A 24532-nucleotide genomic window follows, 5' to 3' on the forward strand; every position below is an offset into this window, starting at 1 on the left:
CCTTAAAACCATAACCGTTCCTCTCTCTGAGCTGCTTTGTACAATAATCCAGAGTAAGCACATATTTATGAGATTCCCTAGACCTGCAGTTAAAGTACACAGACAAGCACACCAATGGTGAGCTGAGTCTGCGAGGATGGGGCCTAATTGTGAGGGAATCCTTTGTATGGCATGAAGTCATGACTGATGAGATTGGTGCCAGCCAAGGAGAGCCCGAGAGGGGCCCTTCTATTTAGAGGCCCACAAAAACATGCAACCCAGGAAAGGAAAAGTGAGGAAACTAGATTTAGGACAACACTGCTTTGGTCTCAATTTAAAAGAACTAAGCAAATCCCCAGGGCAACCCTCTAAAGAAACAAATTCAGTATGCCAGATGGCTAGTGAGACCCTATACCCTAAATAGATGATTAAACACAATACAGTCACATGCCCATCCACCCCACCTTCGTCCATCGGAAGAGTGAGGCACAGTTGCCCCTACGCTCATGCATTATTAAGGAGGTGCACTTCTTCTCCCCACCCCTCCATTATTTATGCTGAAGGACTGAGTAGGATCCTAATAGGCATATAGGATTTCTTCATTTGTTGTGCAGGCTCTGTCCAATGAGGGAGGCTGGAAGTGGGTGGGAGCAAGTGAGCAGGCTATAAATAGATAACTCTCTAGCTCTCTGACTCCGTGTGGAGGCTGACACGGGATGCGCTCAGCATGCATAACGAGTAAAGGTAGCACCGAAGAATTCTTGCGGCCGAGCATATAGCCGCATGCTGCAACTCACCGGCAGCCATTTGACAGACCTGCTGATTAAAGGTGTAAAGTGGTCTGTGAGTGGGTCTAGCTGGTGCTCGGCAGAAATTTTATCCAAAAAACTGCTGCAGGAGATGCAGACTTCTTGGCTGAGCACTGAAGCCAGTATAATGTTATGTAATGGCAGCTAAAATGGGCATCAGATACATCCTATGCCTCTGGGCAATGCTGAAATGACTTATTGGAGTGTGCATGAGTCAAACAATCTGCTAGCGCACACTACAGTGTCCCTAAAAAACACATATTAGTAACTTAATATTAAGTTACTAAGTATTACATATGTAATTAGTTCAAAAGTTAAAACAGATTCAGATGACTGCTGACTCCACACTCATGTTTTTGTTTGTTTTTAGAAAAGTACAGACAGTAAAGATGCAATATTCACTCATATTTTTTAGTCAAGTAATATCATACTCAAAATTGAACATGCATTTTAAAAGATCAGCACAGCTGTGATTAGGTTGTAGGCACAGGCCGTGCTCAAATTCATTCCAACAACAAAACTGCAATTGTGATATTGCTTTCATACAAAATTCAAAGTTAAGAACAAGTAACTTGCCTTTCAGACAAAAAAGGCTATTTAGTTTATATATTTCTTACCTGCCCATTAAATAGTTCCAATATAAGCAAAAGCATCATCAGTATGTTACAACAGACAGACTACAAATTGGTGGATCAGGCATACATTGCAGGGAGACCTTAAATATGTTAGTAAAATAAATTTAAATAAGCATTGATTTCAATACAAATAAATATGCATTACTATTGTATAAAAATACAACTTTTTCAGAGAATGTCGAGACGTTTTCAGAAGTGTGGTCATATTTAGTGTTCAGAAAAGTTTTGAGGTTGCTATATATATACATACATACACTACACATACACATTGACTCTGTTTGCAATGTAAATGTAAATTTACATTTTGCTAATATGATTGTACCTTTATGCATACCCATGGGCAAATGAAAATGAAAAACAACAATAAAATTTGTAGTTCTATTCCACATCTATTACATTCATTCATCGTCCATGGACAAATGGACAACAACACTGAGCACTGATGATTATACTAAATATCAACACTTATGGAACGTCAAACAAATTTAAATACTAGCTAGAACTACCTGCCACATGAAGATTAATAACATTGTGCTCCATTGTGTATTATGGTCTTCAAAACGCATGTAAATATGTGGTTACATAAAGAAACAATGCCTTCATCTTTCTCTAACGGAAGAGTTACAACCAACGCTCACAAAACATTCAATGCTCATCAGCCCAAAGCGATGCATTATTGATATTTTTGCTGCTATCTCTTTAAATGGGATTGGCCTGTTGTGTGTGCGTGTACATGTGAGAGAGAAAGAGACAGCGAGTGGGAGGCAAGCTTTGTGTAGAGAAACAGAATGAACGGGCTGTTATTTTAGGCTAGGGCATTAATTCACTTGTTTAATATTTCCTTCCATACACATGTGGTATTTTACGGGTTTGGTGCTGAGAAAGGTTTACATCTCTATGGTAACATCGACATATCAAATTATCATCACCTCCGCAAGGAAATAACGGGCAGGGCTGCTGCTGCTGCTGCTGCTGGTATATTTATTTATTTTCCCTCATGCGTCCTGCAACGTTGTGGGAAACGCGATCGAGTCAGGCAGCGATATCTGATTTATGATGGATTAATGGTCGTGTGAGCTGCATATGAAAGAAAGGTAAGAGAATCGGCTATTAATACAGTCGATTATTCTTTAATGTGATGCATGTTTTGATCCAGCTTATGGCGTTTGACGCAAAGGATTTAAGGAAACCCAGGATATCAGCGACTGCTAATAACAATTGTCCCCGGGGAGCAAGCACTGATAGGAAGAGGATCAATAGTGCTGATCTGAAAAAAGGGGAAAGGACAAGGAAACGAGAATGCAACATTATTACCGCTCGGGTGAATGTGCATGTCTTTGGCTGTAGCTCAAAACCTAGTGTACTGCCTACCTAGGCAGCATTTTTGTACATCGGGCGCATGCTGCCTAAAAATGCTGCACGCGACTACACACTGCAATAAATATGTTCTTATTACTTGTCTCGTTTTTAAGTAAAAACATCTAAAACGCATTTAAAACAAGATAATGTACTAATAAGAGCCCCCCCGAAGAATATTACATTTATTTTTCTTCCTGTTGACAAACAGTTTGCTTCACTTACGTTTGTTTGAATTATGCTCAAAACTAGAATATGGGGTCCGAAAATAAACCGAATTCAAGCTTTTCAACTTTATTTATATTGTTATAAGTGAGACAGCATTACTCAGTATTGAAGACATTTTCTCGTGACGCACAGGTAGGCAGCTCGCTAGGATTTGAGACAGTCTTTGTCTCTCTTACGGGATGCTGAATATTCCTCATGTAGCCTACATGACGTCACCTGCCCGTCTTTCTGAGGTCGAGATGCATGATGTAACAGGCAAATGTGTTGTTCAAGAAACGCACATAAAAGGCGTTTACACTACGCCACAAGGCCCTGCAGAGTGTTTGTTCATATTTAGACATTGCATGATTCCACACTTGGCGCCAAGGTTGCTCTCTGTGCAGTGTTATACGACGACAGGAATTTAAAGGGATAGTTCACCCCAAAATAAAAATTCTGTCTTCATTTACTCTGCCTGATGTTCTCCAAACCTATATGTCTTTATTATTACACGAAACAGAAAATATGCGTATCATGTGTGTTTTTTCTTCCATACATTATCAGTGAATTGAAGGTTTAAACTTTAGAGCAACACAATGGTGATTAAATGATGACATAATTTTTATTTTCAGGCGAGCCGTCCTGTTACTGTGTATCATCCAGAGATGATGCTGAGAGATAAAGCTTCACCAAAAGCACGTGCTTATGGCTGCAAATGAAGACACACCTCTCACTACACAAGCTCAACTGTTAGGCCTATAGGATTTCTTAAAAAGTCTAGCCAGGGATTGATTCTCCTAAGCTGTTTAGAAGCTTAGAAGACCCTAAGTGATTAGGCCTACTATTCTGATTTAAAAACATCAGTGAGCTAATGAGAGTTAGGCTATGTTTAGAAAGGCATACGATAATAATACTCTAACCATTACCACTGAACACTAAGTATATATTTCCTATATGCATACCTTGATGACCTACTACATTTGCCAGTAATGAGCAGAATATAACAGAGCTTACTACACAGAATACTGTAGCCCACAATGCAATGTGCTTTACTTGGCTTTCCATGTTAGTGTGATTTAATTGCATGATAACAGCAATACTATATCAGCATGATTTTCAAAGTTTCTTCCCTGACTTACTTAATTGTACTGCTAATGATGAGATATTTTGTACAAAAATAAACTAAAAATGTGAAATCATTTTTATTTAACAGCCATATGCTGTTAGATGATGAGGTCATGTGATCATCATACTACTATTACATTCATTGAAAATAGCAGGCTTTATACAGTTTATGCTGCACGTGATTTTGGAAGTAGTAAGCTGTTATTCCATTTAGAAAATTTCTAAATGACAGCTGTTGTGTTTGTGAGCAAAAGAGAGATCCAATATGGGCAGTTAAATCTGGCCTTTGCTCAGTATTCTTACATTTTAGTTTTATTTATTTATTTTTAGTATTTTTGCCTTCACTATATAGGACAGTAGAGACTTAACAGGAAGCAACATGAGGGGGGCGAGATCAAAAAGTATCAGAAGCCAGGACTCAGGATGCCTAAAGTAAAACCACACCACGTATCGAACCTCTGTTCACCAAGCTATTGGCTCTGGCAGCATTAAAATGAAGATCTGGATGAAACATTAACAGTGACAGATCTCTTTCTATTGGTTTGTCAAGAATAAGATCAGCGATAGCAGCTACAGCTGTAACTAATATCATGGGTGAAAGTGAGCAAGTGTGGAGGAGGCCCACTCAATGTTGACAGCGTAGTGTACACTATCCTCACTGAGAGAGTGTAGATTACACATCTTCATTTTCATACCGAGCATCCCCCTCTCTTCAGGTCAGTTGTAAGGGCAGTTCACACCAAGGACAGTAATTATAAAGTTTTGATAATCGTTCTAATTCTATGAGAATAGAATTAGAGTAGCACAGCTATAACGATAACAACCACAGAGGAACAATATTGTTGAAATCATTTTCAAAAAAATGTTTTCCAGCTGATGAATGATAAAACCACTGAAAGTTCCATCAGATTTAAAGAGCTTGAGTATTTAAAGTGGCAGATCACACAAATGCATCGTTTGCTTAAGCAGAATGCTCTGTTGTTGTGGATGCTAATATAGTTAACGTCTTTGGTGTGAACGTGCCTTTAGCAGGTGGCTAGTTCATCAGTTTCTTACTAAGTCTACTGTCTTCCAGCCTAAACAGTTTTGGCTTCTCACATGGAACACCTTAAACTGTCTGAAATCAACCTTAAGTCTTCTGCTTGCACCATATTAACTGAATTATTATGATGTTTTGGTTCCTTCTCTGTTTTAGAGACTGTACTTCATTCCTTATTTATTTTTGTTAGTCTGCAGTCGGACACATGCTCTGAGAACCATTAGATTAGCTAGGGGCAGCTCTTCCAGGAATAAAACAGACACAGGTGCAGCTTTTCTTTTTACATTAATATAATTTGTAAAGTCTATAATGGTAGAGTGGAACCATTCCTCAGAGAGTACAGATTTCATACTGTTGTCCCACTTACAAACTTCCAAAGACTCGGTTTAACTTCATCTAACTTCCGAAACTTAATTTGAAATTCCACCGAGGAAGTCTCAGAAGTGCTCTTAAGCCACCTCTCGCTGAGAACACGACTAGATTGCGGGGTTGCTTTGAACATGTAAATCCCTCTCAAAGAGACCACTGCCAATCCTGTCCACTCCAAGGAGCGTCCACTATCCCATCTCCCCTGTTCCCTCTCGTTCCATCCCCCACTCTCATTGTGTGCCAAGCACCGCACATCTGTCCGTGGCAGAAGCGCCGGGGCTCCATTCTCTGCTTGTTTGTTGTCATATGGCTTGTGTGCTTCACCAGTAAATCCAAATAACATGGGTAAGGAGGCCGGGCCTGTGGGCAAACTGAAAAGGCTTGCAAAGTGGCAGAGGGGAGAACAGATTTACTCCATGCAAACACGCTGCCAACTTTTGGGGAAATGCTCTGGAAAGTTTAGAGTGGTTTGCCCCTCGAGTGATGCAGACCAATTCCCTTGTATTTGAAAGCATTTGCAAATTGACATGTTTTATAATGGCATGTTTGTAAAGGAAAAAAAAAACATCTCCATGAGTGTAGAACTGTATTGAATTATTTACTCACCCTCATGTTTTACAAATTTGCATGAATTTATTTCATCTGTGAAATACGAAATAAGATAATTTCATAATAAGATCAAATGTTTCAGCTGTTTTTGTCCGTAATGAAAGTTGATGGGACCCGATATTTTCCAAAAAGGACTTCCCAGCCTTATACTTTGGAAGGAAGACAATATAAACCGAAAAAATTGGTGGTGAAACAATTTTCACTCATAAATTGCTTCTAAATTTCACAAATAATTACAAAGAAATGGCCAAAAGAAGCATGTGGACCCAACCAGTTGTAAAAGTTATTTTGAATAAAGTACAGGTTTTTTTTCTTCCAGTTTTGGCCATGAACAGACAATAATTATCCCTAGGAAAGAAGGAACTACTTAGACGTTTCTCCGAAGTTGGGATTGACCTAATATGAGTCTTTATTTTGACGTCATTATAGATTTTTTTTGCAATTGTAGTTTGCAAAACAGTTAAAGGCTTGGATGAAATCAAATGAAATTTTCAGAGCTAAAAGCATGACAACCAGTTATTTAGTTGGTCTATTTGTAACCAAGTAGTTAATTTATCTTCTATAAGCTAATTCTAGCTATTCTAATCCTCTCAGCTTGATTCAGAAAGAACTTCTGTACGTGTGGCACTTTTATTTGGAAAAGTATAAAGACGCTCAGCATGCGGACACAATTTATAGCCGTGTGCTTCTAAAACACCCCCGTAATTATTCAAGAGGTGCTTTTTTTCCCTTCTGTATATCCAGATGAACTCCCTTGAACCCATCTGGACAGCAGCCATGCCCTTTCCATGTCTCACTTTCAAATACACGGCTGCTTAACTGTGTTTCTGGAGGTTTTCCCTGGCTACGTCCCATTTTCAAATACTTCATGGGGGCGACAGCTGAACTGATTTGGTCTAGTGCTGGATGTGAAAAGAACAACCACATAGCTTTAGCATCTGAATTTTAAATGATTATTTGAATTTTAAATTGTTCTTAAGAATTTTAAATGACAAGCAGCTATATAAGCTGATATATAAGGTGTTAACAGCCTTTATGTAATACTGTTTCGATATATAAAAACCCATTGACTGAAATATGAGAAGACCACACACACACACACAGCCAGAGGTTATAGTTAGACCTTCGTATCGAGGGGTCACTGTGTCAGAGAAATGCTGACCATCATATATACTGGTTATTTTAACGCAGATCTAATACAATATACTTCCTGTGTAAGTGAATCAGTTTTCTTATTATTGTGCAAAGTCTAAATATTGATTTTGTTTTATCAGAGAATATAACTATGGTATTGGGACGAAAAAAATATATTTTATAATATAGATCCCCACTCCAAACCTCAACGTACATTATTTATTTTTCTTTAAAATGATACATTTTGTGCTGAAATGGAGGGTAAAGACAGCAAATGGATGGGGCCTTGGCAAGCTGCCACCGATTCCTTCTTGGCACATATCTCGGTACAGAAAGTTCCCATCAAGCCCCGTCCAAAATATGTCAGCTAGCTCTTTTTTTTTATATCACTTGTCCCTCTCCACTCAAACATTTGCTGCACATGGTTTGACATCACATCTCTGGCCCAATGAGTGTTTGATTTGCCCCAGTGCGGAGGGCCACTAGTCCTTTCTGTGCCAACTTATTGAATGGTTACGATTTTTATTAAGATCTCTCGACTGCATTGCCCACACAAGTGGCACATCTTGTTGGGCCTAAGCGCTCCTCTGCAATGCAGAAGTGTAGCTGAAGGCATTCTGATGTGCTTCATCAGGCAGTTCAGTTGCTCTCCTTGGTGCTGAAGTTGCAGTAACAGGTCCTTTTCTCTCTCTCTTTCTGTTTCCTTCACTGCCTTTCCACTAGCTGCACTTTTCCTTATACATGTCATGTAGACTATCTGCTATTTGAGATACTTAAAGTTCCTCTTAATTCTGGGTGCTATTTTTTGTCTTCATGCCAGTTTTTTCCTCTAACATGAATTTAGTTGTGTTTAAACACAGTGTTTCCCAAGCTTCTTTGTTTTGTGTACCCCTACATTTCCATCAATAATGCCCTAACACCCCTTCATTACTATAAAACCTTTAGCATTGTTATTAATCTTACTAACATGGCTATTAATACATTTTTCACTTTAAAATGGAAACAAATGAATGCTATGATTAAAAATCAGACTCATGAAGTCTCATCTCACCTCTCTTTTTTAATGAGACACCTGAGCCTTTTTTGTCTTCACAGCTTTCTGAAGGAAATCATAGTGAAACACTACTAGCACTCGCAGAAATCTACCTGTCTTGTTTCTTAAATATGCACATATATTCTGAGTGTCATTCACACAGATTAACAACCTCAATATGTACACATCTTTTCTCAAACAGGAACTGAATGTTTTAACACTATAACTACCAAAAACAGCACAAGATTGTGTTGAATTCTTTTCACACAAACATTTGTACAGCTACATCTTTGAAGATATTCGTTGACACAATGCAATCCCTGGCCACTTACCCTAACCTTAACCATCACAACTAAGTGCCTAACCCCAACCTTAAACTAATTGCAACCTTGTCCCTAAACAGCCCTCAAACAGGGGTCCCAGAAAGTGAGGACTAGCCAAAATGTTGCTTAAGTACCCCTAGTTGGGAATCACTATTTTAATAAATGATAGTTTTGATCATTTTCTGTAGGTTCTAGCGCTAGCACTACTGTTCTTCTCTGTTCATCAGATGTAATCTTAGAAAGCTCCACCTCTAGAGTGTGGTAGGAAATGAGGTTTGCGGTCTGCTCTTTAGTGTTTGATTTCCTAGGGAAACAAATTAGATGTGCTTTTCCCCCACTAGTTTTCAAAAGCTGTGAAATGAGTTGTGCATTTGCATAGTTTATACCTAGATTATGTTTCTCCTGTGAAGGTTTAGTGGTTATTCAGTAAAAACACTCCCATGCAAAATCAACATTTTTGCTTTTCTTTATGTAAATCCATCTTATTTGCTTTTCTGCATTCAAAATCACTATAGAGTAAGTGTTTGAGCTGCGGAGATAGTCACGGCAGGGCTTATTGAGAAAAATGTCTGAAAGCAAGCAACACTCATTGACATTTTACACTTGAAGCATTAGTGCACAGAGCACGCACACCTGCATGGAGGTTTAAGGTGGACCAGAGTGTTGAAAAGGCGGCTCTGTTTCAGAGTACATTCTTCAGTTAACTTCCTTTCTCAAAACAACTCTCAGTCCTGTTTAGTTATTTTATTACTGTTTCTATTTCACTGAATGTTCAGTCTTTTTCTTTGTTCATTGTTTGTGCTGCAATATCTCTTTTCTGCAGTGTAGTTAATTTTCACTTACTCTTAATGCATACAGTAGACTATCTGACTATATTGTGAATAATAAATGAGCCTGAGAGTGCGTGAGCGAACACCTGCATTGATATGTGCAATACAGTAAAGCAGCTGACGCTCATGTTATGTCATGCACCTCTTGAGGTCTCTATCAAGGGGTACATCAAAGATCAGATTTTTAGGTTTTTGTTCATTCTTTCCATCCAGACATTTTTCAGTGACTGCAGACAAAAACAGCTAATGTCATTGTTCTTACTATGACAATCGATGTAGATATATCAGATATTGAACAAACAGATCCAATTACTTGCTAAATAACAGCGAGTAGCCAGTCAGTCTTAAAGATCGGATTTGAAACACAAATCTAATTTGTTCAGTGTTAACCAAGCCTATGAATCTACGTCTACTGTTACAAATATTAGGCTACAGTGGGTCTGAAAACCCCTCTTAAGCCTTTACAAAATGTGTGGAAAATGGTAGAAGTTGTTTTCGTAAAAAAATATGTACATATAAATGCAGATATAAAAAAGTCCTTTTTACCAAAAGTGTAAAAAAGCTGAGGACTGAAACGCTTTTCAAACTAACAGTGTTTTTGTCTTTTCTTTGTTGTCTTTAGACTTTTAGCCCCCAAAATGAAAAAGAAAAACACTTAAGAAAATGTAACATCTACTGAAAGAGAGAAACACATAATAATATTGCTAAAATTGCTAAAAATATTTATCTATCATTGAAAAAAAAAAAAAAAAAAACTGTTATTGGTAAGCCCTGCCATAGAAATTAACACTTTCTTAAAAGCTGTGATCACATTTATGCATAGTGTGAAAAAAATATTTTTTAATCATAATAATATATTTTTAAATATCACTGTCAAGATGTTATTGTATGTAAGAGCAATGATTCAACTCTGGTCTATTCACAGGGTTCCAATGCTGAATATGTCCACTCCCAGTGACCTCAAGTCTCCCTGCGTGACCCGAAACGGCATGGTCAAGCTGCCCCCCCAGCCCAACGGCCTCGGTTCTGCCAGCATCACTAAAGGCACTCCAGCTGCCAAGAATCGTCTGTGCCAGTCGTCCTCCGTGCCCACCATCTTGCCTCCCCCTAGCCTGCCCTATCACCTGGAGCCCCTGCCCATAGCGGCCTCACTGCTGGGCCCCGACCTGGACACGAGCCCTGTGACTGCCATCAAACCTCCCCTCCGGCAATTTCCCATGCCCCTGCTGGAGAGACAACTGGTGCTGGACGAGAAGGTGCTGAACCGGCTCTTATGGTACTTCACCACAACAGAAAAGTGCATTCTAGCCCAGGTGTGCAAGACGTGGCGAAAAGTGCTCTACCAACCCAAGTTCTGGGAAGGTGTGACGCCCATTCTACATGCCAAGGAACTCTACACTCTCCTGCCCAATGGGGAGAAAGAGTTTGTTAGCCTGCAGGCTTTTGCTCTCAGAGGCTTCCAGTTCTTCTGTCTGGTGGGGGTCTCGGATTTGGACATTTGTGAGTTCATCGACAACTATCCTCTGTCGAAGAAGGGAGTCAAGTCTGTCAGTCTAAAGAGGTCGACTATAACGGATGCAGGACTTGAGGTAATTATAGATTCCAGGATGCCATGCTGTCTTTTATTTGACTATAAATAAATTCAGATATCATTTGTATGCAAACAACTATATGTATAATGTGTAATGGTAAAAATCTATCAACTGGTAGAGATTTATACCAAAAGTATACAAAAAACAAAAAACATGCACACTGTAAATGGCAACTTCCAACATAATAATGGCCAACTTATTAATTTGTTATGAATAATTAAAATTTTGCTTTGGTTTTTTATTCAATAAAATGAATTACATTTAATGTACTCTTTTTAAATTTCTGGGGTTCAGAAGTCCTCATAGTTGGGACAATACTATGGACCAATATGGAGTAGACATCACCACATTGTGGTGGCAAAAAAACACTGGTAACAAGTGGAGGGAAATGGGTAAAATCCATGGAATAAGACAAAAAAATATTTTTGTGCATTTGGATGTCCTTTTTTTATTCTTTTATTCCATGGCTACCATAGACTGCTTCTTGAAAACGGTCATTTTCTGCCACCAGATAGGCTCCGCCCACAAAAACCGTCATCACTGTTTGCAAACACTGAATTGGTCTATAGGCCCTAATGGTTTATGGGAACTACAGCAAATATTATTATTATTAATATTATTTTTTTTGTGTTCCGATTTGCTTCAATGGCAAAAAGAAAAAAAAAATCAACAGAAGTATTTTTACTAAATTTTACAAAAGAGGAAAAAAAAGTTATTGATTATGCTGGTCATGTCAACACAGTCTGTGCAAGGGCAATTTGTAAAGTATTTACTTCTAAATTATTGAGTAATTATGAAAAGTTCATGCAGTATTTTAAACATGAGTTGAACCATGATTACTCCTAAAAATAAATCCTTCAAATTTAATATCTCCTTCATTTACCGCCCACCCCTATTAAGTATGATTAAACAATTAGCCGGATGGGAATGCGGTCGGAACATACATGGTTAGAAACAACTGTGTTTTGCAAGAACATGCAGCAATGATCACACTCATCACACTTGTCTCTATGCTGTTGCTATTCTAGGACTGGGCTTTTGTTGCCATGGTGAACTCTCAAATTGTTCGTGACGGCATCCAAGCTTTTTTCCTCTCAGATCTGCAAACCAGCATGTGCAATGATATAGGCTGTGGAGCTTCTTCTGTCTGAGAGAAGACTGTGCACCTCAGGGTTGTTTGTGAATTATATAGGACAGGGCAGGGCCGATATCACTGCACAAGGCTTGGATCATGACCAAGTACTCAATAAAAGAGCAGAGTCCTGCCTTCAAGAGTTGTTTTTCTTGCCTGAAATTAGCTTCTTTCATTTGCATTTTTTCTTAGCCATTGGTCCCTTCACTATAAATCAGATGTCCCTGAAACATTTAAGTGATTAAAAACAGGAAATGTGCACATTGTTCCCTTTTTTCTTTGGCTCAGTAACTAGGTCAGTGGGGTCACACAAACAAGTTGTGGACCACCTAAACGCAGACATTTGCTGTTAATCCCAAGAATTAGCTTAAATATCCAGGTGTTCGTTATTTGGGCCATACACTGGATATATATTTTGGACCATCTTTAATGTACATCAATCAGGGGTGCATTTCCCAAAAGCATCATTAGCCAACTATGGTCGTAAGTTCAGTTAAACTCTACTGGTACCAACAGAACTTGCGACTATAGTTGGTTTTGGGCAACACACTCCAGGTTAGGAATTAGCCCAGTATTAGAATAGGTAAAATAATCCTTTGTTTCTATAAGACAAATGATTGGAAGTGCTTAAGATACCAATATGCATGACCATTGTTATTTTTATTATCATTTTGTCTTGTTTTATAAATTAAAAGAATGTGGCACTGAAGGAATGATATAGCATTTGCAGCATAATGTAGATTACCACAAAAAGACATTTAATTTTGTAGGCTACCTTATTCATTCTGGCCAAACATGTGGGGTCTCTTGAATTAAATTCATCCTGTGACATAACATAAGGACTTGGCTCAAATAACAGTAGCACTTGTGCAGTCTATCACTCACTGATGATATTGTACAGTAGGCCTAATATTGGGTGTCCATATATACATCAGGTTATTTCCATCCTTTCCCATGACGCCGTTGGGGTGCACATCTCGCGAATTGAATCCCGCGGCGTCCATAATGTTCTTTGTCTATTCCAAACTTTGTGAAAGTTTGTTTGCTTGCTTTTTTTTTTTGTCTGCAACTGGCAACAAGCAGGTGTCATGCATCTGCAATGTGCAGCCGCGATTTCAAAATTATACACTCGGAATCGATTCTGAACTTTGGTTCGACTCCGAATCTCTGAAGCGCCTGTGTTGTCAAATTGATGAAAGTTGTTTTCTTAATTTGCAGGTGTTTTATCTATTTGCAGTGCGTTGAGCTTTCTCGGCCACCATAGATTTATGATTTCTATGCTTCTCCCTTTACGTTTAACCATGGTTTATTATTTTCTGTGATAAATTTGGATTTATAACATACATCTGATAACTATAACGCATGTTCTAGATTTACCTGAAGACAGCAACTATACTCAGAACTACTCATTTGAGGTTCTATGAACAAATTTTACCAAGGAGAAATGTTTTGTATTTGTTTTATTAGGTTGTCAAAAAACCTTCCTGCGTTGTTTTTGGGAAAGATCATTTATGGTGAAAACAAAGCAATTAGAGAATGTTTAGCCTTTTGAGCCATTAGTAAATAAGTTCAACATTCCAGCAATGTTAGGAATTGGTTTACAAAGTAGTAACTAAGTGGGAACCATAAGCTAACATTATGGGAACATTCTGGGTTTTCAAACTTTTCCTGAAGCCAGTTGAAATAACTCATCACAGGGCTCCAGACAAAAAAATCGAGTAAGGAGCCAATGGCTCCTATAAAAGAAAAACTTAGGCGCCAAATTATTTTTTTAGGTGCCACAGAATAAAAGTGGTTTATTTTATTATTATCATTTTATTTTTCCCCCCTATTTTAACATTTCAATCATTTTGTCATGTGTTTATGTCTTATCTTTTCTAGGCTTTATCAGCATTTTAATCCATCTTGTAGATGATCAGGTCGACCGGGGGACTAAGGTTCACTTAAAGTGTGAATTAAATGTCTTTTGCAACTTGAAATATACAGTCACAAAGAATTGTTCGTTACACAGAATCTGTACCAATATCATGGACCATAAGCATCACTTGGCAACTGAGTGCAGTGCAAATGTTGTCAAGTCTTTCACACATTCAGTCTGTTTTTCTTCATTAGTAAAATGCTATTTTATAGGAGGAGTTGAATCATGTACAACAGAATAAGTAAAAATATTAATATGCAACAGCGCATAAATATAGCAAAACGCTCCTCTTTATAGTTATTTTTCTAGCTGACTGATGAGTTTATGGACACTGGGTGGTTATTCTGAGGTAAATGTATTACAATGCAATGTTTACAAGCTTTATAAATTTCCTCAGTTTGAAACACTGAAGGAGCTTTTACATAAAACATTTCAGTAAGTTCAGTAAGCCAGTATAGGCTTTCTTATTGCCTACCTTTTGATCATGTTCATTTCATACTATAGTAGTAAATCGAAATATATAATGGGTTCACTTGCTGCTTTAACTGAGGAGCTAAAGATATCGCGCCTGAGCATTAAGTGCGGTACTCTCCGCTCGCGCGATCCGGGCGCATACACGGACCGTGTGGACGCGGGGTACTGGTGTTTATATTACCCAAAGTGTGCGCTTGTGGTCCGCATTAAAGAGCACCCAAACCGCATAATTTGAATTTCGTAGCATTTTAAAGCTGATACTTTGTTTATTAAAAAGTAAGACAGCACAAAGCTGTCCGAAACCCATTCGAGACGGATATAAATCCAATCGCTCGAAGTACTTCAGGAGGTGGTCTGAACGAAACCGGACAAGTGTAAATGCATCTGGTTGTTGAAACCACATATGGTAATTTTACTCCTCCCATAATATTAAAGTAATAGACGTGTGAGATCGTTTTATAGCCTATATGGCATGTTATAGTCAGATATGACAGCGCAATGCAACACGCATCACCGCGGATGAGTAGCGGAGTATTTCTTCAGCAAGCGACGCGCAAACTGAATGAACCTGAAAGTAAGTCGCAGACGCTCAACACACAATCTTCTTCATTAAAAGTAGCGAGACTAGCCTATCTTTCCAGTGCTGATGCCGCGCGCTCTCTTATCGCGGTCTCTGATATTGAAATTAGCTGATAATTAATAAAATTATCCATTGCTTTCATTGAGGTGAACTCCGTTATATTTGCATATGAAGCGGGAATTGAAGAACGGATTTATGTGGCCAAGTGTAAATGGGGAAACGTTTTAACAAATCATATAGATATCCGATCAGAGAAAATGCATGAAGTGACCAGGCGTAAACAGGCCCTTTCAGGTCTCTCACTGCGTTCAGCAGACTGTGTGGCAGAGACGAGGACTGTTTGAAACTCTTTTCAGTAAAACTTTGATGCGCATCGTCTTATGTAAGTTTAATACGTGAACATAACAAAAGATGTGAGCGCAAAACAATCGGGAAAAAAGTCCTTTCATGCAAATTATATATAGTCGCCAGTGGCGACCTCAGCAAAAACTTCACTCGCAAATTAATATTTTTGGTCGCAAATGCGACCATTTTAGTCGCAGTTTGGAGCCCTGCATCAGTTGTTTCGTAGAGTACTCCATTACCTGAGCTAGGTCTGTTTAATAAGGGAGACTGTTTGAAAACCCCTGCTCCAGGATAATGCTCTGAATGTACATTATGCTTTGGACAACTTGCACTGCACTAGAAGCACATTTGCAGTTGTGTGTATGCTTGACATAACATTGCTTCTCCATCCTGAACTCTTCAGGTGATGCTGGAACAGATGCAGGGTCTGATGCACCTTGAACTCTCCGGCTGCAATGATTTCACAGAAGCCGGCCTGTGGTCCAGCCTGAATGCGCGGCTTACCTCTCTCAGCGTCAGCGACTGCATCAACGTGGCAGACGACGCCATCGCCGCCATTTCTCAGCTCCTTCCCAACCTATCAGAGCTCAGCCTGCAGGCCTATCACGTGACCGACACGGCCATGGCCTACTTCACCGCCAAGCAAGGCTACACCACCCACACGCTGCGCCTGAACTCCTGTTGGGAGATCACCAACCATGGCGTAGTTAACATGGTGCACAGCCTGCCAAACCTCACCTCCCTCAGCCTGTCAGGCTGCTCGAAGATCACCGACGATGGCGTGGAATTGGTTGCAGAGAATCTGAGGAAGCTCCGGAGTTTGGATCTGTCCTGGTGCCCCCGTATTACTGACATGGCCCTTGAGTATATCGCTTGTGACCTACACAAGCTGGAGGAGCTGGTTCTGGATCGGTGAGTGTGCTGAGTTTGCAGTACGGAATGTAAAGTAAAAATTGCTGATATTTCCTCTTACAGAACCTCATTAGGAGTAAATTTGGTACAGGGAAAGTATGATGACTATAATCATGTTGTGTCCTTATGGCTCTCCTTTATATGGCTGTATTCAGGTGTGTGCGGATCACAGATACAGGCCTGGGTTACCTATCTACCATGTCAACTTTGAGAAGTCTCTACCTGCGCTGGTGCTGTCAGGTAAGTGTTTGTGCAACTGTTTGATTCAGCTTAATGGGATAGTCTTATTATGAAAATAAAGTTATGGGTAGTTGACATATACGTTATCCATTAACTTTTTTATTAATCACAGTTAGGTTAAAATTGATATGTTTGATCATTTATAGTATGTCACATGACCAAAACATTTCCCTGTACTTTTAGGTGCAAGACTTTGGGTTGCAGCATCTATATGGCATGAGGAGTCTTCGCCTTCTCTCTCTTGCAGGTAAAAACACTCTGGAAGTGCTGATACTGCAGGATGCAATGATAAAGCCCTGATAAAGTTCTATAATGGAATGACACTGTATGTTTGGAAGTAGATTGTTTCTGTGAATATCTGAGCTTAATCATGTTATGGAAGAAAGCGCAGTTAATACCTCAAAAACAGATAATGCTGTCAGAGTAAAAATATATTGCTTTGGAACAGAAAGATAAACTTACTTTTTAGTTAATGAACACATAATCACGATGTGATATACAAGTCTAATTCAAAATTACATTTGCAGATCAGACATATCTGCCTGTTCTAACAGTAGCTGTACATAAGGATTTTCTATTCCAGTGTCCCCCCCCCCACATAGCTTCATACAAAGGGCTCAAGTACCCCTTCATCCAGACCAAGCAAGTTCCTTTTACATAATTATAATCAATGTCATATAACATGATAAACTTCAAACTACAAACTTTAAATTTCTGTGGTTGAAAACACTTCCTCTCAAACTGAAACATATCTGTTAGTTGAACTGCATTTAGCTTGATTAGAGACATTTGATGGAATGAAAACAGGAAAGAGCGGTTTGTTGTCATTGAGACATGTGTGTAAGTGTTTGCAAGTAAAGTGCTTTCTTGTAAAAAGCTATATACAGTGTTGTGAAAAAGTGTTGGCCCCCATCCTGATTTTTTTTATTTTTTTGCATGTTTGTCACACATTAATGTTTCAGATCATCAAACTAATTTAAATATTAATCAAAGATAACACAAGTAAACACAACATGCAGTTTTTGAATTAAGTTTTTTATTATGACGGGAAAACAAAATCCAAACCCACATGGCCCTGTGTGAAAAAGTGCTTGTCCCCTAAACCTAATAACTGGTTGGGCCACCCTTAGCTGCAACAACTGCAATCAAGCTTTTGCGATAACTTGCAATGAGTTACAGCGCTGTGGAGGAATTTTGGCCCACTCATCTTGGCAGAATTGTTGTAATTCAGCCACATTGGAGGGTTTTCGAGCATGAACCGCCTTTTTAAGGTCATGCCACAGCATCTCAATAGGATTCAGGTCAGGATTTTGACTAGGCCACTCCAAAGTCTTCATTTTGTTTTTCTTCAGCCATTCAGAGGTGGATTTGCTGGTGTGTTTTGGATCATTGTCCTGCTGCAGAACCCAAGTTTGCTTCAGCTTGAGGTCACGAACAGATGGCCGGACATTGTCCTTCAGGATTTTTTGTTAGACAGCTGAATTCATGGTTCCATTTATCACAGCAAGTCTTCCAGGTCCTGAAGCAGCAAAACAGCCCCAGACCATCACACTACCACCACCATATTTTACTGTTGGTATGATGTTCTTTTTCTGAAATGCTGAGTTACTTTTACGCCTTCCAAAAAGTTCAACTTTTGTCAGTCCACATTTTCCCAAGTATTTTCCCAAAAGTCTTAGGGATCATCAAGATGTTTTCTGGCAAAACTGAGATGAGCCTTCATGTTCTTTTTGCTCAGCAGTGGTTTTTGTCATGGAACTCTGCCATGCAGGCCATATTTGCCCAGTCTCTTTCTTATGGTGGAGCCATGAACACTGACCTTAACTGAGGCAAGTGAGGCCTGCAGTTCTTTAGATGTTGTTGTGGGGTCTTTTGTGACCTCTTGGATGAGTCATCGCTGCGCTCTTGGGGTAATTTTGGTCGGCCGGCCACTCCCGGGAAAGTTCACCACTGTTCCATGTTTTCGCCATTTGTGGATAATGGCTCTCACTGTGGTTCGCTGGAGTCCCAAAGCTTTAGAAATGGCTTTTATAACCTTTTCCAGACTGATAGATCTCAATTACTTTCCTTCTCATTTGTTCCTGAATTTCTTTGGATCTTAACATGATGTGTAGCTTTTGAGGATCTTTTGGCCTACTTCACTTTGTCAGGCAGGTCCTATTTAAGTGATTTCTTGATTGCGAACAGGTGCGGCAGTAATTAAGCCTGGGTGTGGCTAGAGAAACTGAATTTAGGTGCGTATGTTTTAACGGGGGGGGGGGGGGGGGGGGGCACTTTTTCACACCACTGTATATGTATATATAATGACATGTTTATGACACTAAACATGTCATTATTTCCTTAAAAAGTAACTAAATGTTTTAAGCCATTAAAAAACATTTTTAAATAATTCTTAATTACTTAATATAAAATCTTTATATTAAGAAAAATGTATCCTTATAATCTTTTATAATCTATAATCCATTGCGCTTTAGTGAAGGATTTGGTTCAGAACTACAAACACTAATAAAAAGTGTTAAAAACTACAAATATGGCAGATGTGTGCGACAGACACAAAGTTAAGTTTAAATTAATATTTGAAGTTACCTGTGTTATATTTCATCTGCAACAACAATGTGAATTTTTTATAAATATCCATTTGGATATTAACTTTTAAATGCATCATGCCAAAAAATATGAGCAGAGTTCTCCGCATAAAGACCCACACCTGGCAGATCAATGTGCTACTTCTTTTCTCTCCAATACGGTAGGAAGTTAAATTAAATGAAATATGGAGGACGTTAACCTTGACAAAATGATTGACAGGCCAGTTTACAGTGATAGTGTGTGTGTAACTATGTGTCAGAGTTGTCCGTTAAAGACGCAGTGACGTGCTAGTATATCCCAAAGCTTGCCTGCTCTTCTACTACACACTCAAAAGTGTGTACTTTTTCTTCACCAAAAGAGTACGTACTTTAAGGCCGTAGGCACATTGGGATGCAGCATTGTTGTCACACAGCATTATAAACAGGAAGTGATCTGCTGAGTGGTGTGGATGTTAGCATTTGTATTTGACCAGCTCTCATTTACTCTGTCTCAGGGTGCCCTCTGCTGACTACTACTGGCCTATCAGGCCTGATCCAACTGCAGGAGCTAGAGGAGCTGGAACTGACCAACTGCCCAGGCGCCACAGCTGAACTCTTCAAATACTACTCCCAGCATCTGCCGCGCTGCATGGTCATCGAGTAGAGTAAAGTGTTTCATGGGCACCAGCACCCACCACATTACCAAAACTTCCTTCTACAGACTGATGATAAACCCAACTTCATCCTGGACCCACAGGAAGAATCAACGAGAGAAATTGAATGGAAGTTTTTTTCTGGAGGGGTGAAAAAGGATCGTTGACATGGAAGATAAAAAGGGAAATCTGAAAGAAAAGGTCGGAACGGGCCTGGACTGACGAGCGAGAGGGAAAATGTACAAAGCGCAGTGGGTCAGAGGCTTGATCTTTCATTAAATCCATGACACATAGGAATCAGCCCCCACACATACATGAAACATGTTCCTCCACTGAACTGTGAGACTAGCTTCCATGTCTCATCCAAAACTGTTTATCTTGAAGTGACAAAGGTGTGCGCTGCCTGTTTGAGCTGTCTCTCATATCCAGGGAAAGGTAGAGAGGACCCGAGACGTTTAAGGGAAAGAACGAGGTTAAGGAGCCACTGCAACAGGGTCTCTTCGCTTTTGTCCAGCGCCATCCAGGTCTCTCGCTCCCCTCAGTGGTGCTGCCGCTCCATCTCTGTGTCTTAACAAGGGAAAAAATCGAGAACTTTAGAGATGAACAGCTACGTAGATTTTCACATCAATGCTACTTGCTTTTTGTCATGCAGTTCTCTTTTTGTCTTTTTTTTTAAATATTATTTTTTTAAGTATTATTTTTGATGATAAGGATTACTGTGAAACATGGTATGAGTTCGAGGTTTCGGGCACTTTGAATAAGATGGAAATCCAGGTACGGTGAAGGTACAGTATCGAGAGGTACTGTCCTTTGAAAGGAACCAGCATAATCAGAAGTCAGGAGGTTATTTTTCCCAGCAGATTGCTCTTTTAAAGACATATTTTGAGTCGGGGAGAGCGTGGCGGATCGGAACTGCTTATACATTTTAATATAGTTCAAAGGGACTGTGGTTTGTACAAAAGATAGCTTGGCTTTTTCATCTGCCTGTTTTATTTTAATTCCATTTTGATGTCAGTTGATATTAGTGGCTTATGTGCAGGTTTCCATATTAATCCTGATTCAATTGAAGATGAGATCTCCGAGTGATCCCATAATGCACCTGGGCCACGTGACAGACTGAAACTGCACGTCATTGCTTACTTGTCACCAGGCCAAACCATTACCACAGCGGACAGCATGGCAGTTCTACCATAGTTTCTTACAGTTACGGGCGCAGTGTCTCTTTCAGCCCGAGTGCTTTTAATACATCTGATGAATACGATTTACAGTGATTTGCATCAAATGCAGAGGCAGGCCAGTGTAATTAAAGTGATCACAAACATCCCACACAAGCTTATTACAGTAGTCTCTCTTCATCTAGCAGTTTTGCTTTCCCATTAAGCAATACCCACATGTCTGCTTTTAGAATAGCAGTGCCTCTTTTGATTTTCAGAGGTGCCGGCTTCTTCACCCTCACAATTGTGCTCATCTGTGGTGCCTACCTCATTTTATCATGGGGTATGTAGAATACAGGTCTGCAGGGGAATTTGCAGAAACCAGCCATTTGTTGTTTTCCAATCCACTCCATACCCCATACCGATCCCTGCATTTGTCCTCTCAGGAGATTAATGTGCTGCTCAGATCATCTCAGATGGGTTTGCTGGGATGTTGATGACCTTAATGTTCACCTATTCAAACTTAACACATGCAAAGTGGCAGAAAAAACAGCGTGGTGAACAATCTTAGACTGGCGAATAATTTATTTAAAAGCTCTGACTAGTGAAATGTGCTTACCTCTGACGATTCTAATAATCTGTGGACAGATATGATAGTAGTGCATGCAATTTGGTACTTTTTTCTTCAGGAAAGTGTACAGAAATGTACTAGTCATCTTTGAGATTTTAGGCATGCTGTCCCACTCAAACCACGGCTGGTTAGCGTCCCTGCTGGTACATGCCCGAACTACATCATCTGGATGCAAAAAGCAGCCATCCAAAATTAGCAACATATTTTGACTTAATAACTATCTTTCAAAAAGAAAGGTTCCTAGAGTGATGACATTGAAGAACCATATTCAGTTTTCTAAAGAATCTTGCAGTGATCATTTTGCCAGTAAGGAACCTTTATTTTGTGTACAGTTGAGATTAATGACAATTCTAATTGATTGCTAGCTTTCTCCAGCTATTACAAACCTCTTAGATTCAAACATTAAGCTAATCTTACTCCAAAAAGTGTAGAACAAAACAGATGGAAACTATGTCAGGATAATTCCAACATCACAGTCTTTAAGTGGACACTACACTGTCCCACTCTAAATTCACTAGGCTTTAAAGATAACAGATTATATCTTCTAAAGGATACATTAGCATAAACATTAGCACTTACCTCAGACAGTCGATCTCTCTTCTTGTATATAGTGACCTGTTTAATGGGGGGTCACAGCTAATCAGGGTTAGCGACTGCTGCTTATCCAGGCGAGATACCCTGACACTTTTAATCTCACTACCGTGTGTGACTTTATCTTTTGAATCATTGAAGTTGTTACATATTTATTTGCATTTACTTATCATTGGTAGTGGGTTAATTTATTGACACGATGCACATATTTATTTATTTATTACATTTCCGAGCATTGTACAAGGTTTATTTAGAAGTAGAACATGTTTTTTTGATGGGGTCTACTATGGAAATTGGAGTTGAGCTTTATTCAGATAAATTGACCTTTTTTTGAAAAACCATGGTTTCGGCGGTTAGAATAACCGCAGTCTCCGAGGCACGTGTTTTTTTTGTTTTTTTGGCGGGCGGACTGTTGACACACAGCTGACAGAAGAATGAAAGGGCAATAACTTGTTGACAGAGGCCTGCCAGACAGTGAGTTGACCTACCTTTTCTAAGGTAGCTACCCAACCGCTGCCCATTTTCCCATGTTTAATGACTAATCGAGTTCACCTCTTTTGTGTTTGGTTGTAAAATGGATGTAAGTTGAGAGACGCTGTCATAAAGTCTAGTAGCCTAATAGTGAATCGGAAATGTGTCCAGGATTGGATGTTAAATATTCTGCACCAGTTCATATGCCTGCCCTCAAATTGTAGCTCCGTTTGGTTGCTTTGAGGTATCCTGACAACTATTAGAAGACATGTTGCAGTATTTACACTCATTTGATAGTCTTACAAAGAATGCAACAGGTTTTATTCACTAGCAAAAATCTGAAGGAAATCCCATCAAAGTGCTTTTCATTTTGTATGTCTCCATAATAGAAACAACCATTTGAGATGAATGAAATAAAGAGAGATTATTAATATATTGCTAAGGCATTGCATAGTATTTGAGGACAACTGTATGAAACTGTCGGAGATATTGTATTAATCTTGTATAAATCGTTTTCACTTCCAAACCGAGCCTATTCCCTCTTTGTATAGAATGAGAGTTTATGTGTGTGGGAACTTTTTCACCTAATAGAAACCTAAATATAAATATAATAACTCATGCACTAACCCCTCTGTAATCTGTAAATATCTATCAATATTTCAAGGTCAGAAGGTTTCAACTGTTTTTGAGGCCGCCTGGCTCTAAGCGCACACGTCCATACTGCTTGAAACGAGCCAACGGAGAAACCTGGACAAGAAAGAGGCAAGATATGCAAAAAGGTTGATGTCTTTTAGCGATGAGTAACATCAGCAATGGATAATATAAAAGACTTAAGCTTGTTTCACTTTGTACACTGAGCTAATATCAAAGACATGTTAATACGGGCTAAATGCAAGAACATTAACAGATGTTTATTGTGTGTCTACGATGACGTTACGCCTGCTGCCTTCCTCATACGATCGAGGCAGGGTTACTTTTCCGAGTCAATGAAATAACGGTACTACTGTGTGAATTTCGCTTTCTTACTAGACAAATCGGGCTGGCAGATATGGAGTGGTTCTGATTTACACTGTAAATTTAAACCATTTTCAAGGCCAGTTTCCATGAATAGTGCTCCTCTGTTCTTGCTCTCTGAAGGGGTTTTACTAGCTTACCACATCCAGAGTTTTTTGGCAGTTTCTGTTCACCCTCCAGCTTGCTTTTAACTCTAAATGTCTGGCGCTTCTAATTGTTAAGCGAATAGAATAAATCATCTGTTCCTCTAACTCTTCCCAACTAACATATGTCAGGATTATTTCTTTTATAAAATTTGAGAACGACATGATTCCACAACAGAAAACAGCTATTTTGTTGGCTCTTTGTATGTACTTGTACATGTAATACTAAACCAATATTAGTAATGCTTTTGACATTCATACAGGGTCCGTAACAACGGCTTTTATTCTGGTGCAAACACTTGGTTTGGGTGACTGTGGTTCAACAGCCTAATGAGCAATGTTAAATATCTGCCTCACACTGATTATCTAAAATGTTTCTCTCATTTATTTGGTATTTTATTTCTCTGGTGTGACATGGGCATGTCACAGTTCTCAGTTACATTTCTTTCTGTAAATACTGTTGTAGTGATTAATTTAAAATGAAAGAGAAAAAAGACTACGTTTTATGAACTCCATCTAATGGCTGCAGTGCCTTGTCAGACAAACGTTGTTGTTTTCAGTTGGTTGGTTCCAGTCTGCACCGTTTTAGTAAAAGTTGTACAAAATAAGCACCATATTTGCGTCATTAATTTTCTCTGACATTAAATTATTAAGGGCGTAGTTCACCCAA

The 24532-nt window shown here is 39.1% G+C and overlaps 1 protein-coding gene across 1 annotated transcript; it reads left to right on the forward strand.

Moving 5' to 3' along the window:
• Positions 1 to 2152: 2152 nt before the first annotated feature.
• Positions 2153 to 23228, forward strand: fbxl16 (F-box and leucine-rich repeat protein 16). The gene is made up of 6 exons (XM_079381962.1): positions 2153 to 2517; positions 10374 to 11037; positions 15893 to 16401; positions 16557 to 16641; positions 16825 to 16888; positions 19721 to 23228. The coding sequence occupies exons 1-6, from the start codon at positions 2507 to 2509 to the stop codon at positions 19867 to 19869; spliced, it is 1482 nt and encodes a 493-aa protein (XP_079238088.1). The 5' UTR covers positions 2153 to 2506; the 3' UTR covers positions 19870 to 23228.
• Positions 23229 to 24532: the final 1304 nt, after the last annotated feature.

The sequence above is a fragment of the Barbus barbus genome (genome assembly GCF_936440315.1).
Source record: "Barbus barbus genome assembly, chromosome: 3".
Classification (NCBI taxonomy): Eukaryota; Metazoa; Chordata; class Actinopteri; order Cypriniformes; family Cyprinidae; genus Barbus; species Barbus barbus.